The following is a 17,400-nucleotide window of genomic DNA, read 5'->3' on the forward strand; positions in this document are numbered from 1 at the left end:
ACTAGGTGAGAGTCGACCAAACAGAAAACTCAGTGTCACTGGTACATATTCCTGACATTTTAAGATTAAACCCAGGGAAGGTTCTCTGTTGGCAGGAGAACCTGCAGTGAGCAGCCCATAGGACTGGCAAACATAGATTGGTTTTTGAATTTAATGTTTAAGGATTAACTTAACCAAGAACATGTGACCTCTAGGCCAGAAACTAAAAGTCAAATAAAGGGCACATTGGTCCAAACACATGGGAACATATTCAATGTTCTTGTAGGAGATGACTTAGTATTATAAAAGCGTCAACTTCTCCACAAATTAATCTACATAACTCAATGCAATTCCATACGACCATTTCATTTTTTTTTGAGGAACTTACTAAACCTATTCTAGAAGGATAAAGGTCTACAAATAATATCAACCCTAAAAAGGAGAGTAAAGGAAAGATACTTAAGCTACTGAAGCCAGATTTAAAGTTAGGTAGTCAGTGTAGTTAGGTAAATCGGGTCTAATACCGAGTGAAATCTAAAATGGAGGTCATGCTGAGAATGATTCCGGGGAAACCCAGGACAACTCATGGAATGTTAATGAAGTCCCGGAAAGGCCCTAGGCCAAAGTCCACCCTATAACAGCCCCCAACAGATTTGGAGATAGCCCATCCCAAAGAAGTGATAATGAAGTCCTTCCTGCCCAGATTACTTGTTTGGCCCACCTGTGTCCCAACCCTTCCCCCTTCATCAGCAAAACTATAAAAAGGGGAGACAACTGCACTTCCACGGATTCCACCTCTTGGGTCCCCTTCTTCCTCCGGTAGAAGTCTTTTCTGCTGTCCTTTAATAAACTTCTAATTTCTACTCTGACCTTGCCTCAGCGTGCTTCTTTGGTGTTATTCTTCAACATCGGGGAAGCAAGGACTCGTCACCAGTCAACAGCGGTATCACTACCAGATAGTAAAATTGGACTCAATATCATCATATTAAAACAGAGAAGTAGTACTGGTCCAAACAAATAAATAAATAATAAAATAAAATAAAATAAAGAGCCTAAAGGTAGAACTCAGCTATGCAAACCTCACATACAAGGAATCTGGTACCAACAATCAGTGTATGTGTATGGGGTGGGGGTGGTATGGAAAGTTCAGTAGGTGATGGGAAAATGGACTCTTCAAATGGATAATAATAAGACCAAATCTTCATGAAACATCACAAATGATGGTGGATCCACATATCAGCTGGATTTGAAGCCTAGACGTGAAGACACCTTTAAAAAATGTAGGTGCATATTTTTGTAACATGAGTCAAAAAGGTCTTCTTCAAAATACAATTTAAAAATCATAAACCAGAAGGCAAATTTTTTCAAACATAGTTTGTAAATATAAAACATACAGCCTTATAGTCAAGGAAGGACAGCACATGTAATAATATTAGACAGTTGATAAAATGGGAACAAAAATTAACAAGGAATTAATATCTACATATAAGGGACTTTGGGGCTGAGGTTGTAGCTCAGTGTTAGAACACTTGCCTAGCATGTATGAGGCACTGAGTTTGATCCTTAGCACCACATAAAAATAAACAAATAAAGGCATTCTGTCCATCTACAACTATCAAAGGAATATTATTATTATTTTAAAAATTAAAAAATAAATATAAGAGACTTTATAAATCAACAAGAGAAAAACAGCAACTGCTTTTGTTGCTGTTGTTAGTTTTTTATTGTAGTTGCTGTGACCAAAATACCAGGCAAAAACAATATAGAGAAGGAAGAGTTTATTTTGGCTCATAGTTTCAGAGGTCTCAATTCATAGACGGCTGACTCCATAGCTCTGAGCCCTAGGTGAAGCAGAACATCATGACAGGAGGACAGAGTGGAGAAAAGCAGCTCAGGACATGTCAACTAGGAATGTGAGAGAGCTCTGCTCACCTAGAACAAAATATGAACACCAAAGGCATACCTCCAGGAACCTACCTCCTCCAGACCCTATCTTACTACAGTAACTACCCAGTCACTTCATACCGGTGGATTAATCCAGTGGGTTAGGTTCTAACTCTCATAATCTAATCATTTCACCTCTGACAATCCTTGTGTTGTCACACACATGAGCTTTTGGGGGGACACCTCATATCTAAACCATAAGAGAAACTTATATCAGAAAATGAGCAGGGGACATGTTTAGGCAATTAATAGAAGAGAAAACCCAGAGAACTAATGGGAATATGAATCAATTATCATCAATTATCAGAGAAATGCAAACTGAAACAACAATGAACTATGATTGTATATCTTGCAGACGAGCAAAAAAATTAGAAGGCTGATTAACAGTGAGAGCTGGCAGGAATGGAGACACTAGAGTACAGGGTGGATGGGACTATGGGAAGCAGCTATAGGAGCAACAAAAGCACTTAGACTAAGTCTCTGCACAGACCCACAACTTGACCAGCAATTCCCCTGGTGAGGACAACCCAAAGAAATCCTTATACAGGACACATACAGAGGTGTTCCTTGTGGTGATGAGGAATTCGAGGTGTAAGGAGATGGAGTACATCTCTGCAAAAAGAGATACACCCTGGAGTAGGCAGTCACCAGAAGCCACAGTCTAAAGGAGCTCAGTGAATACCTTCCCAACACAATGCTGACGGATAAAGATCAGACTGAGACACCACCATTTACAAAACTTAACACAGAGAAAGGCACACATTTTCCAAGAATGCATCTGAAGATGGTGGCTTATAGAAAAGGAATATGAATAAGGAAAACAATTAAAAAGGAACAAATAAATAAGTAAAATAAAGTGACATGAAACAAAGAATGAATGAATCCAGGGCCCCGTGTCAATGATGTACCATGAATATATGAGTATGGTTAACCCTCTACACCTGAGACCCAACAGAACAGAGGGAAAGAGCACAGGAAAAAGGCTCTGTAGAGAAATGAGCATGTGTTTATCTGCAAACACCCTCCTCCTGGCAACCAGACCACTTCAAAAATACCAGCAGCTGACAAACATTACTTAAGGCCCTGTCTTATACCCACAGGCAAAGTATGCCCTGGGAGAAACTTCAAGATGAAAGCAACAGATTCCAAAGTGTCCCCAAGGGAGTTTTCCTTTGCTATTTGCTCCTTCAAAACATTCTGGCTCTGTGATAAAATGTTTGTATTCAAACTCCCTCCAAAACATTTTCTAGAAAACAAAATGCTAGACATCTGGGATTTAGATGCCAGACATTAGGAATTTGGCGAGAACAGCCATGCCCTACTCTTCAACTCATAGCGAAAAAGTTTAGATTGTGGCACAAACAGAAAGAGGGCTGTAGAACAACCCTGGGCAATAGTGCTGTTAAAACACTAAACACTATCAGGGAACACAATTTTATCCAATTGTGACAAATGAGCTGTGGGTGAGCAGGGGGTGAAACTGCAAATTGCCACAATGAAGAGAGAGTGCAAGTACAAGGTCGGGAGAGAGGGAGGGAAAGTTGTTGCATGATGGGGAAGATGGGCCCTAATGCTGAAAAAGGTGAGGCAGCGCCAACCCACAAGATCCTACTCTGGTTTTGTCATCCTGGAAATTGGTAAATAATAAAACCCTAGAAACATAAGTCCTACACCTAAACTACTCTTGAAAAAGCAGCCAGAATTTTTTTACCCTGTCCTTATCTCTTCTGCTTGCAAGATGAAAGGGTAAGCAAGCAACTAAACACCCGTGGGGGTCAATGGACACCCTGTCATCAGTCTGTGAATAACAGGGCAACGGAAGCAAAGTGTCACACAAGTGTCTATGTTTTCCAAAATGGAACTTTTAGTATTATTTTTCAGGAAGAATGCGCTTGTTGCTAATAATAGAACCTTTGGAGTCAGGCAAAATTTTGATAAAATTGTGTTCCCTGAGTTTTCCAGTCTCAATTTCCTCATCCTCAAAGAAGGTATCTATCTCTCAGGGTATTACAGGAAGTTAATGTATGTAACACATCTCCCGGGCTTGACACACAGTAAATGCTCACTTAATGCTATGTTTTAATAGCTATTACTAAAAAGTACAGGTTAACTGAAAATAATACATACTATAGAGAAATAGTTAACATAGAAAGTTGATGTCTCCCGATAGTCCAACCTCTACCCTGATTTAGTTTGAAAATACATGTACTTCCAAACTTATTTCTATCAACTACCTATGTCAAATAATTTCTTCTACTATGTGCATTATTCCACTGCCTAATTTTTTAAAGCTCAACTAACAATATACTGTGGGCACCACTTCTGCCAATACATCAAGACCTCCTTTGTTCTTTTTAAAGGCTGCATACTACTCTATGATTTATTTAACTAACTCCCTGTAGGACATTTAGATTCTAATTCTTCCCTATTATTACCAATGCTCCAGTGAACTTCTCTGCTGCATAAAATCTCTTGCATTTTTAGAACAAATTGTTGAGTCAAAAGAATAATCACTTTTAAAAGCTTTCCCAAACATATTACCAAAATGTATTATAGAAATGACAGAATGTGTATAGGCCTGGCATACCCTTCAAGAGACTCTTTGCAATCTTTGGCACTTAAGCAGAAAGAAGCAAGTTCACAAAGTTAAAAGTTACAAGTAAGTGAATATCTGGCCAGAGGTCTCCATTCACATGCACCTCACCCAGCAGGCATCTGTGAGCTCCACCCGGCACCATTCCATCCTTGTGGCTTCCTTAATTTCCCTCTGGGATACTACCCCACTCCCACTTCATGTACACTCAAAACTATCCATCAGGGTGTGGCCTTTTCTCTGGGTGGGCCTAAGCATGACCAACTTGCCTCTTTCCTGGGATTCTAAATTTTCACAAGTATGAGGCAACTACAGTTCAGAGCTTTATCATTCTGCAAATATGATGCAGAAGACCCTTTCCCATTGGTTTCCGGCTTCCAGGTCCCTAGAGCTGGTCTTTTTTCAAGGCTGTGTCTTCAGCCCTTTACCTCACAGTGAGTGATGCTGCAGCCTTCTGTATTTCTTTCCTGTTGAATAGCTATTTTTGCCTAAGTTAGCCAGAGTTGACCTCAGATGCTCCAAAACAAACCTACCCAATCCAGAAACGGGGATTCTTTGTTTCCTTGATTGTTTACTTAAAATTTTGCCTTTGTTCAATTTTTGACGCAAAGGGGGAAAAAAAACACACATTTTTTTTTTCCTGTCATAAAGACCTCTAATATATCAATATCAGTCATTCTCCATTACTTAGTATTTTATACTGTATAAAACTCCTGGTTTTATTTCAGAGAGAATGGAAGGAAGAAAACCTTCTTTCTATCCCATAATGACTTTTACCACCCACTCCCCTCTAAAGAAAGAAAAAAAAAGGGAAACCGTCTTTTCTCCACCTGGAGAGGCACTGTTCTACTAATTTTCCTGACACTATTGAAATCCATGGTAGGGCCACCTTTGAATTTTTTTCCCCCCAAGCAGATTTTACAAAGCAAATCTGAAGCCAGGGGACAGGATTTCCTTTGAACTCTTGCAGAAACCTGGAAGGAATTTGTTTTTTCTCCTGTGCACCAAGGAGATAATCAGTCCAAACACTTTACCAGTAGGAGTTTCATTCTAATCCAAGCGCCTTTACAAGGTTACAGGTGGCCTTGGAAATCATAATTAGCCAGATTGCTCAGGGCCTGCAACAGGGAAAATGTGCGGTGCATTCTATAAATATGCCCAAGGGCACTCCATCAAAGAGGAACATATTATATTCACCATCTCTACTCTTTTCTCTCCAGGCCTTTGGGCAGATTAAGCAGAAGTCAAGGGTGACTTCGGCTTCCACCAGCATATGGTTTTTGGGGTATGTGATATTAGCAGTGGAGCAGTATTAAGAAGACTAGGATTGAGTGACATAACGTTCATGAGAACACTATGTCAAGTGTGAAGGGTTATTTAAATGCAAGATGTCATTACAATCTTACCAGTCAGGCTCAGTAAAGGGCCCTATGAAGTCAGTGATGTGGAAAGATCTCACAGGACACTCAGGAAATGAAGCTGACCCATCATGCCCACAGCACCTCCTGGTGGTTCATTCCTCACACAGCAGCAAGTTCTCAAAGCCCACTCCCAGCCCAGGGGGCAGAAAATAACCCAAGCATCATACTTACACCCTTCGCTCTGACTGTCTTTGTTGGAGTTGTAGACCTGGAAAAGAGGGGGAAAAAACTCACTTGTGTGCATTTTATACCCCTAAACGTTCACTTAGAAATCCATTACCTCCCCCCTTCTCCTATTATATACCATAAGATAGAAGGCAATTTCTGGCCCAAATACAAATCCTTTTAATAACCATCTACTTCCCAGTATGCACTTTAGCTGAAATGTGCATGAACTGGAGTCACCTGTAGAACTTTATTGTAAAAAAACAAAACAAAAAACCCTCATAATCCATCTTTTTACAAAAATCAAGGTAACTTATTTGTACATATAAATAATTTAAGATTAGTTACAAATCATTAAGCATTAACAATGCACCAGCCATATGCTAAGTAATTCACACGAATTATTGCCTATAATCTACACAATTGGAGAATCTGAGGCATACAAAGGTTAGTTAAGGTCCCACAGCTAATTAGTGGCAAAGGTACATTACAAACTGTTGAGTGTTAACACTGGGGAATGGAACCAGCCACTTTTTACTCTGTATTCTTTTGTAAATTTCAATATTATAAGGAGAACATATGATAGCTATAATAAAAACCCTTAAATGATTTGTAGAAATCATAAAGTGGACCAATAGAGTAAGCAGAAAAGTGCTTCAATATAAAACAGACAATGACATGCTGCAAGTGTCAGCAACCTTTTCTGTACAAGGCCAGATTATAAATATTTCAGGCTCTGAGAGGCAAGACGCAAAATCAATATTATGTACATACTTATATAACAAGAAGGAAATTTTTACAAAATTTTTGACAAAATTCAAAATATAAAAATTGATATGACTTTTAAAATGCAAGTCTACTAATGAAAAGAATACAATTTTGGTTCATTTAGAGGAAGGGTAGTTCACTTACTTACTTGAGGTTCAAAGTTAGTATCTGTAAATACCATACATGGCTCATGGGCTATATAAAAGCAAGGGATAGGTGGCTTGGTATGTGGGCAAGAGGTGGCTTATCCCTGATATGCTCTCATTATTAAATAAGATGAATCTTCTGATTAAGAAAAATATAGGGCTGGGTTGTGGCTCAGTGGTAGAGTGCTTGCCTAGCAGGTGTGAGGCTCTGGGTTTGATCCTCAGCACTATATTAACAATAAAGAAATAAAAGTATTAAGAAAAAAGAAATACTAATGCCAAATCCTTGTTTAATTAAGGTTTTGTAGTATGGAAAGGCATAGGGTAAAGCTTTTTCCATAACTTAAAAGCATCTATCTATCCACCCCCATGTGTTTCTGATGGCCACTCTCAGCTGAAAACCACTTTAATCCCCAAAGAAACCGAACTATGCAACTCTGAAAAGAGAGCCATTAAGCCCTCCCAAACTTCCAACAACTATGTAATTATTATGTTCAGTTTCTTCAGAAGACCAGAGCTGCACTGCCACTTATGAAGGTCAGAAGGAGGAGAAGAGAAAGAAGGGGTTTCTGGGCTGAAGGAGGATGGCCTGGTGAAAAAACAGGAAGCAGGGCATGCACTGAAAAGTTCTAAAGACGAGGAGTCAAAAGACTTTGATTTGGCCTGGATTTTACCACTAGTTACTTCATTTGGCGGAACTTCAATTTCTCCACCTACAGAATGAGGAAATGCTAGATGTTCTGCCTATCTATCCCAGAGATGCCGTAAACATCAAATAAGACTGTGGAATAGAAATATACCAAAACAGCACAAAACACATTCAAGTGCTTCAGTCTACGCAGTGGGATAAGACCTGCTTAGCCATCACAGAATTTGGGGGAAGAACAAAAATCACTACAAAATTCAGGTTGAACCTGACAGGAAGGTTACGTTAATAACTCTCTGTAACAGAGGGCACACAATTGCCCATTCCCCTCAGCAGCATCTCTGTCATCTGCAAATTTTTTTTAATATTTATTTTTTAGGTGTAGATGGACACAACACAATGCTTTTATTTTTATGTGGTGCTGAGGATGGAACCCAGGTCCTGCCCGTGCTAGGCGAGCACTCTACCACTGAGCCACAATCCCAGCCCCATCATCTGCAAATTTGAAGAACTTGGACTAGACTATGGTTTTCAAGTGGTGTTCCAGAGCACCTGAACAGGGACTGCCACAGGGGCTGGGAGAGAAGCTAAGATGCCAGCAACCAAATGTCCCCTCCCTTTGCTGCTCTCAGTTTTACTCACGGGGGTATCAAACAAGGAGATAGTGACTTTGAAAAGCTTGGATACCTCTTGAATGGTAACTCCTAAAGTTACTTGCAATTCATTTGTTTATGTGTATACATTGAACAAATTATTTATCGAGTGCCTATAATGGACAGGCAATTTATATGCTGAGAATACAGAAGAACAAGACAGCTATGGTCTCTGCTCTTCAGGGAACATTTCCATTAGTGAAAAAAACCCAGAAATAAACAAATGCACAAAAATGATTTCTTCAAATAACTGTAAGTACAATAAAGATAAAGAAGGTGCTATGGGCCTGATATAGGGGAAAGCTTCTCTAAAGGAGTAATATTTGCATGAGACCTAAATGATGAGAAGAGATCTCTCTGGGAACACTTAGGGACCAGAGCCCAGAAGGTCCCTGAAATGGGAAAGGCATGGTCTTCTAGAGGGAGAAAGGCCAATATTATTGGGGATCAGTGCAAGGCAGAGAAGGACAAGTCAAAGGGGCAGCAAGCCTTTTGACCTGTGAGTGAAATAGGTAGCTAGGTCATAGCTAAGAGCAGTGACCTATGATGATTGCCATTAAATACCTAGGAAAGTTGGATAAGGGAAATGTAGGGGAAAAGACCATAATTTGGCAAGGATGTTTTTAGAGTCATCCTTGATCACTGTATTTCTTCCATTGAATTCAAACATTTTATGCCAGAGAAATTTGCTTCTATTTATAAATAGCAAAATCTACAAGGAATAGTAAAATGCAGGGCTTTTAGCCTTCCTTAATTAGGAGGTGAGTTCATGCCAAATTACTTTCCTTCAATGTTTCCTGGGTCTCAGGAGACCCTGCCTGGAACACCCAAGCATTCCCTGAATTGGGGAGGCATGATCAATGAGCCGAAGGCGCCAGAAACATGCGCTGCCCAATTCTCTGAGGCCATGTTATTAATCTCTGTTTGGTTTGGATAAATGAGCCAAAGAGAATGAGTTTTAAAACGAGGCTAACAAACCATACTTGCCAGGACTATGTGACTTCATGGTCCAAACAGGAAAGCCCAGGTTGGGGAGCAGCCTCTATCTCAAGAGGCCAAGTGGTGGAAAGGTAAGAGTACCAAGCAGGAATGGACTTGTTTACTGAGCACTTACCAAGAGCCACACATGACAACATCTAATCCTTACAACACCATATGGATTAGGTCTAGTGTTGATCCTATTTTACAGATATGGAACCTGAGGCCAGAAAGCTTCCATAGTTTGTCCAACGACACAGAGCTGATGAGTGATATACTATTCTAGCTTGTCTCTACAGTGATCCACTTTGCTACTGTTATGGTTTGGATGTAAGGTGTCCCCCAAAAATCTCCTGTGTGAGACGATGCAAGAAGGATTAGAGGAAAAAGGATCAAATTATGCGAGCCTTAACCCAATCAGTGGATTAATCTCCTGATGGGGATTAACTAAGAGGTAGGGTGTGACTGGAGGAGGTGGATCGTTGGAGGCATGCCTTTGGAGTATATGTTTTGTATCTGGCAAGTGGAGTCTCTCTTTCTTTCTGCTTTCTGATCATCATGTGAGCTGCTTCTCCCTGCCACAAATCTTCCACCGTAATGTTCTTCCTCACCTCAAGGCCCAAGGAATGGAGCTGGCTGTCTGTGGACTAAGACCTCTGAAACCATGCACCCTCAAATGAACTTTTTCTCTTCTAATTGTTCTTGTCAGGTCTTTTAGTCACAGCAGCAAAAAAAAAAAGCTGAATAAAACACCTACCCAGGTAGTAGCAAATGAACATAACTACTAAGCCACTTCAGTGGGTGGCATTATGATTCTATGCAGGTAGAGACAAAGGTCATCCAATTCACCTGTTAGAAATGGTTTGTCTGCCCTGGGCAATCTTTCTTCTATAGATCTCACAGTTGCCTGCTAGCATGGGATTGAAGCTGGAAGTACAAAGCAATGTCACTTAACAGAAGGTCTCTGTAGTTTTGTCTTATTAACAGTTATCTCAGATGAACATGTTTTCAGATATATGTTTCTTTTCTCTCAAGAACTCTAGTGCCAGGATAGAACCTGAATCTCCAGGATCAACTCAATAGAATAAGGGTCACTTTAACAATGCTCTTAAGGAAGAACAAAGCAGAGAATGCATCCTCTCAACAACCCAGCCTAAGCTAAGTCTGTCTCTCCTGCTTAGCTTAAGTACCCCAGAATCTGGCCACACTGGAGCATCTTAAGCTCTTTGGCTTTGTGTTCTCAACGTAAGTAGACTAGTTGCTGCTGAATGCTGAACATGAAGATTAGTTAGGTACCATGTCAATGATTATGTTTCTCCTAGTATATGCTTCTAGAAAACAGAAATTTGATGTGTTTGCTCCCTTATCAGGGTCCATCTGTGAGTCATTAAGGAATAACTTCCATGCAGATAATTATTTAATACAAATGATGATGGCAAAAGTGCCGCTATGTGTCAGACACCACGCCAAGCATTCTATGGCCCTCTTCATCAGTCCTAACACAACCTAATTTAATTATTCCAGTCACAGAGATGAGAAAACTGAGGCTTTTAGAGAAGTGAGGTCACTTGCCCAGGGTGAGGCTGCTGGAAAAGGGAAGAAACCAGACAGGAACTCCCAGAGTCTGTCTTCAGAGCTGAAGCACTTAACCACTAACCACATGATAAATAAGACATTGAGATGAAGAGGATGATAAAGGTGACGAGCTATCCTGGGCAGCTAGAGCAAGTGAGTCACTGGAAGAAATAACTTGCCCTGAGTCAGAAAGAAAATGAAACTGGGAATGGCCTTCAGATTCCAACTGAAGCATCCACAGCTAACCCAGGCAACCATCTGGCAGCTAACGCAACTCTCCATATTCTCTCTGAGCCAGAGTTCCTTCTTGAAGATAAACACCAGGGCAAGAAAGCGGGTCTTTGATACAAATCACAGGGTACTGCAATTCTATGAGTCCTTACCCAGAAGCTACAATGGGAGTATAATTTAATAAATCAAAGGAGGGTGCAGAAAGCCTTCATATGCTTCCTCTGCACTCAGAGGTGATTTTGCAATAAATTCTGTTCACTGCTGAGCCAATTCAATTTACATGTCCCTAGAGAATTAAGAGAGAATACACAGAGTCATTTGGATTCCCAGAACTTTTCTACTGGTAACCTTTATTACCATTATCCAAGTCATACTGAGAAATCACAGAGAGGCACACTTTTTTTTTTCAAGTGTAAATTAAAGGCATAAGTAAAACAATAATTAGACAAAACAATCTAACTTTACCCTTTGACACACAGCTGCATTAGCACATGGACGCATCACACTCTGGATCAAAGTCTGCACAAATGAAGGTAGAGAAATGGGCTCACAGGCAAACTTATCTAAAACTGCTGCTTCAATCTAAACTAAACTATTACCTGAAGTCACCCCAAACTCTAGCATTACCCGAGGTCTCTTCCAAGAAGCCTAGGAGATGGAAGCCCCTCCTGCCTGATGGTTTCCCAGACATAAAAACATAGAGATAGAGAAACGTCAAACAGACTGCAGATCAACATCTTCAAATGCTGGAGTGGACATTATCTCTTCCCCTCTCTGTGGCACAAAGGGTCCACATCACCAAAGCTTGCACTTCTGAACTGCCTATCAGTGGTGACAGATTGGCAGTGACCTACTGCTTGGGTTCCAAGTCCACCTCTATCATTTATTGGCCATGTGTCTACATCACTTACCAACTCTAGACCTTGGTCTGGCCAACTATAAAAGGAGGATACTAATATACCCAATCTCTCAAGAGTTATGAGAATCAAATTGAGTAATAGGTATAAAATATTTTACACCAGCACAGAGTGCAAATTCCGCAGCCCATGGACTCATCATCTATGAAGATGAACTTTTATCATGTCATCCTCCTTCCTTCTCGTCACACTTTTTGTTTAAAATAAACAAAACAAAAACCTCTCCTGGTGAGGGAATGTTATCTCCTATGGGATCAATGACTGAGGATGGGAATGTGATTGAGGGGCCCAGTGGCACTGGTGTCATATGCATCCTAATAGATAGAGGAAGGAAAGGAAAAGGAAACAGTCTAAGGCCAATTAATTAGAACAAAGCAGCAATCAAAAATAAAAATAACCACCACCAACAACTACTTCTTCCCTACGTACTAAACATTTATATGAACATTGTTGTCTCATCCTGAAGCCTGCTGGGATTAGCTTGGCCTCTATCTCACAGTATTATACAGATTCATTAACCTTCCAAAGGTCACATAGCCAGGGTTTGAATTGAGCAGAGAGCCCTCTAGACTAGAGCCTGCCCTCGACCACAACTTCATACAACTTCTCCACCCAACTCTGTTTTCCAGCGGAAAAAATAGCTAGGTGGTTAACAAAGAACTCAAAAGAAGCTAAGCAGTAATTAGAATGGCAATAATGCAACCATTATGTAAGAACAAAATTTCCACCCGAATTAAACATAACCGTAATTCTGCAGACTTCCAATACAAGTATGGCGGTAATCGAAAAACCACAACCAGCCTGAGACTTTTTAGGACACCCAGAAAGCACCCTTCTTAAAAACAATGAGCACAGAGAGACCTGGAGGGTGCTGCCGAGGCCTGCGCAGCTGGCAGAACTCTCAGCACAACAGCCCATCTGAACACCTGGCAAACAGGCTGAATTAAAAAAAATAACAACAACAACAACAACAAAAACCTTTTAATAACACCCTTGAGAAGTTACTAGGAGGACACCCTGGGTCTGTGAGGTGCCACCCATAAAATCCAATAACAGACATGAAATTGGGAGAGTGGCTCTTTTCATGGGTGTGTTCACAGGCCACACTTGGAAAAGCTTTCCAGAAGGAACTGTTTGAATCTGAAGCACACAGGGATAAAATGAGTTTGAATGGCTTGAAATAAATAAGGATGTATTTCAACTTGGGGAGACAGAGCTTGGGAGTTAGGTGTTGGCTCCCCCTCCTCCCCACAGAGAGATGTGCTCCTCATTACCCAGGTCTGAGTGAGGAAATGTTCTCAGTGAGCAGAGCAGAGGTAAAACAGCTATTGCTGCCTGCCCACTTCCCAGCTGGCAGCACCCCTGGGGCTCTGCCCTCCCACTGCGCCCAGCGCTGCACTGCTTTCTTAGGGAGGCTCTCCCCAAAGCAAAGCCAATAAAAATGTATTTAATGGCACTTCCCAATACTCCATTCCTGAATAAGCATCAAGATCTTGCTCCGGCCCTGCAGAATTACATGTCAAGAGTGTTCAGTAACTGGCACACAGCAGGCCACTGGGAAAGTACTGACCCGAAGAGTAGGTTTGAGTAGAAGGAATAACACAGAAACCAAAATGAAAGAGAAAGGGGGGGAGAGAGAGGGGTAGAAAGGCAGGCAGGAAGACAGAACCTCCATGTTGGCGTTGATAAAGACAGCACACTGGACAGACAGAAAGCATAAGCCAGGTCCACCATTAGGTAACTATGTCCAACATCTGGTAAAATCTCTAGGAATCATCACCTTTTAGGAAAAATCGAAATAAAGAATTCAGGTCTCATTGTGAGAAAATATAGAAAGGCTTTATGTTTTTTGGCTTATTTCCAGGATATCAAATCCCTCACGTAGCCATTGTTTTTCTAGGGCCCGCTGCACGTCAGCTCTACACCAGCACGTGACGATAACTGCTACTGATAGTTTCAGCCCTATGGTGCCACTGGGGAGTTCTGCAAGGAGGGCTAAGAAAAGGGTTCCTGCACTTGATGGTTCCGAGTCTTCTCCCTTATGTAATCAGAGGCACCTGAGGACTCAGGCTGTCTCTGGCAAAAGGGCCCAGCAAAAGGTGGGAGCGCCTAGCTGTGCTCCTGAAGCCATTTACAAAGTCTTCAGACAGCACCTGAAGCCTTCCTGAACCCCAAGACAACAGCATGCTGGTAAGTGAAAATGGCTCCTTGCTGTTGGACACAGTTATGGCAGTGATGATGAACAGGAAGATAAACTTTGTCTTCCCTTGGTTCAAGCACTGCCTGCTGCTTTGTACTATGGATATCAAAGACTTATCTCTTTATATCATTCCTCAGTAATTCGGGAGGAAGACAAAGTGCTCTGGATACCTGTGACTATTCCTACTGCTTGTTAGCTACGACCCTCTTTCTCTAGGGACATCACCCTCATTTTCCTAGGGGAATCATTCCCTCAAGTCCAGGTGGGTGGGGTGGGGCTGATCCCCATTCCTTCTTCAGGTGTGACTATGTGATCCAGGCTACACATTACTGTGCATGTGACTTGCTCCAGGCTAAACGGAGCTAATACTCACTTTTAACATTTTTTATCACAATTGCTGAAACCAAGGCCTTGCTGTGTTGCTAGGAGGACAGGACAAATGTCTGGAGCTTTAGTGGCCAACTCTGCCACCACATAAGCAATGCTTGAATAAAAATGGTCAAACAAAAGAAAGCAAAGCCATGATATGAGGGGAGACTGGGTTCCAATAGTACCATTTAAGTTATTTTATCTAAATGTATCCGAACTTCATCCTGCTCTTTCCACAGCGAACCAAACATCCTTTTCATATCTATTTTATAATTGTGCTTATGTGGCTTACAGCCGAGAGTTATAGCAAATTTTAAAAGTACATAAAGAAACACCTACTTGAGCTTTATAGGGAACCCTATACTAAAGGAGGAAAGGGCGCAACGAAGTAGAATGGGGGGAAATCTATACTCAGGCTGTTCTTGAGTTTTCCCTTCCTTCTACCTCACATCCCCAATCAGTTTTGAGTTTTATCAATTCCATGACTACTGTATATCTGGAACCTATTCCTCATCCCTGTTTCTTTCTCTATTGCCCTAGGTCAGATTTTCTTTGCCTTCTTACCTGGACCTCGATATTGACCTTCTCCTGGGTCTTGCTGTCCCCCAAACCCCTACCCCAATGCTCTCTCTCTCTTGTGCAAACACTCTCTTGCTCTCTCTTTCTCTCCCCCCCCACAATCTGTCATACGCCTTGTTCCTTCCTGCAAGATGCTTCCCTAAAGCCCAGCTTCGACTAGAGAAGAGAAGCCTTCCTGACATCACAAGAGGAGGGCCAGAGAGAGCAGAAGGGAAGGTGGGCAGGAACAAGGCACAATATAAACATGTAGGAAAATGTCACAGTGAAACCCATTAATTTGTGTAATTAAATGTGTTAATAATAATGACAGTCACAAAAGACATCATGATATAAGTCTTCAAATTATCAAAGGGCAACTCATTATTTAATCTCAATAGAGATGAAGCTCAGAATGGAGTCCCAGAAGGAATACTCAAATGGCTATCAACCGCTGACAGCTAAGAGCTCTTCACCGCCACAGCAGTAAGGCTGGCCCAGTGTCACCCTTACACACAGGACTAAGCTCCCTTTCATCTGGAAAGCCTTTCAGGATGATAAATTGGTTGCTTGGGGTTCATCATTGTTAGCCTGTCCTTTCCCCTGTACAGGCCGTGGACGGATTCTAGGACAGGGGAAGTGGATGAAGTGGCTTTGGAGACTGTATATTATGGCCTAGTTCCACCACTTCTGAGTTCTGTGCCCTTAGATAATCATTTCACATTCCTGAGCTGGTTAACTAGTGCTAAGTAACAATACCTAACTTATGAGGATATTGGGAGAATAGAATAGTTCTCACAGTGTCTGAAGGTACTAAAAAAAATGTAATTTCCCTTTCCCCATTCCACAAAGATTTTCTAACTTCCTTGATGGCTACGGACCATAATTTCTCCCTACTTTGACCTCTCATTTCTCTTAGAGTCTGAAGTTCTTAAAGAACTTAACACTTCAGAATACAATTTTTCATTCTTCACTATTTCTAGTCTCCAACCAAATCAATCCCTTGATGACAAAGTTGTCCTTACACTTCTTTGGAGAGATTTACATGGCAACTAACAATTCTAAGCACATACTCAGTGTCCAAGAGGTCACTCCAAGAGGACAAGGGGCTCAGGACACAGGGTGCACATTCCTTCATCTGGGTCCTTCTCTGTGGGTCAGAATGACCTTGACGAGCAAATGATCCTTATGGCAATGCTTTTAGATTTTGAGTGCTACTGGCACTTACTGCACTTCTCTGTGAGAAATCTCAAATTAGGCTGCTATAATTTCCAGAGGGAAGATGACACAGATCCTCCTGGAGCATGCAGGTGGGAGGTTACACCCCGATGTTCAGGGAAGGGGAAGGCCATTTATTTTCACTTGTTTTCAGTCCTGCTGAATTAAGCATGAACAAAATGTTTCTGGGGTTACTAACACTAATTGTTGTGGGTGCTCCTCCTCCCCACAGAGTTTGATTTTTGTGTTACATAAACACTGTTGTCATAGTTATAATTCAGGAAGCTTTGTTTTTTGACCTCGAGAAAAATTCAACCCCAAATCGGGGTAATGTTGACTGTCTCAACCACAACAGACCATCAGAGGGTAGGATCTGCCAAATTCCTTTAAGCTTCTAGAAGGAACTACTGTATTTTGGGTAACAAGCAAGCAACAAGAAGAGGAAATGCTGCAATATTATGCAATTTCCTTGCATTTCATATTCAGAAATCCTGAAAACCCCTATAAGCAAGGTCTCTATCTTTCAACTGAAGATTAGAATCTCAGCCAATATAAACAAAAACTGGATGCAAAAAAGGAATTCTAAGTAATGTACAAAAAAAAAAAAAAAAAAAAAAAACAATACTCCAGGAAAAAATTCAAGGCAGCAGATAGGACACAAGCTCACTCACTATCAAAAACACACCAGTTAAGCAGATGGCATGTGAGCTGACGTGCATGTAGGATGTGGCCGGGTCACAATGTGAGGAGTCTTCTGGCTCTAACATTTCCTGGCTTCATGCTGATACAACATTAAAAAGTGGGTGTGAACCCACTAGTCCATCAGCGTGCTGTTTCCCTGAGAGTGATGGGGGACCACCTCCTGCCCCCCAGACAAAAAAATCTTAAACAAAGAATGTCTTTATGTGTTCCCCTCTCTCTCCCCACATGTCCTTGGAATTTGTTACATAGCTCCATGAGCAGAAGAGAGAAACTTGTTCTTTTGTACTTTGCAAACTGCAAATGAGAAATTCCTCAGTGCAGTACGCAGGGTCCTGAAGTA

At 41.2% G+C, this 17,400-nt stretch overlaps 1 protein-coding gene across 3 annotated transcripts in view; it reads right to left on the minus strand.

Moving 5' to 3' along the window:
• Positions 1–17,400, minus strand: part of ARHGAP26 (Rho GTPase activating protein 26) — a 426,612-nt gene that overhangs the window by 194,854 nt on the left and 214,358 nt on the right. For all 3 annotated transcript variants that reach the window (XM_081295152.1, XM_081295154.1, XM_081295153.1), the window contains exon 12: positions 6,109–6,145. In XM_081295152.1, the coding sequence (XP_081151278.1) occupies positions 6,109–6,145 (37 nt within the window). The remainder of the gene's footprint in view (positions 1–6,108; positions 6,146–17,400) is intronic.

This window comes from Spermophilus citellus (assembly GCF_964194105.1).
Source record: "Spermophilus citellus genome assembly, chromosome: 1".
Lineage (NCBI taxonomy): Eukaryota > Metazoa > Chordata > Mammalia > Rodentia > Sciuridae > Spermophilus > Spermophilus citellus.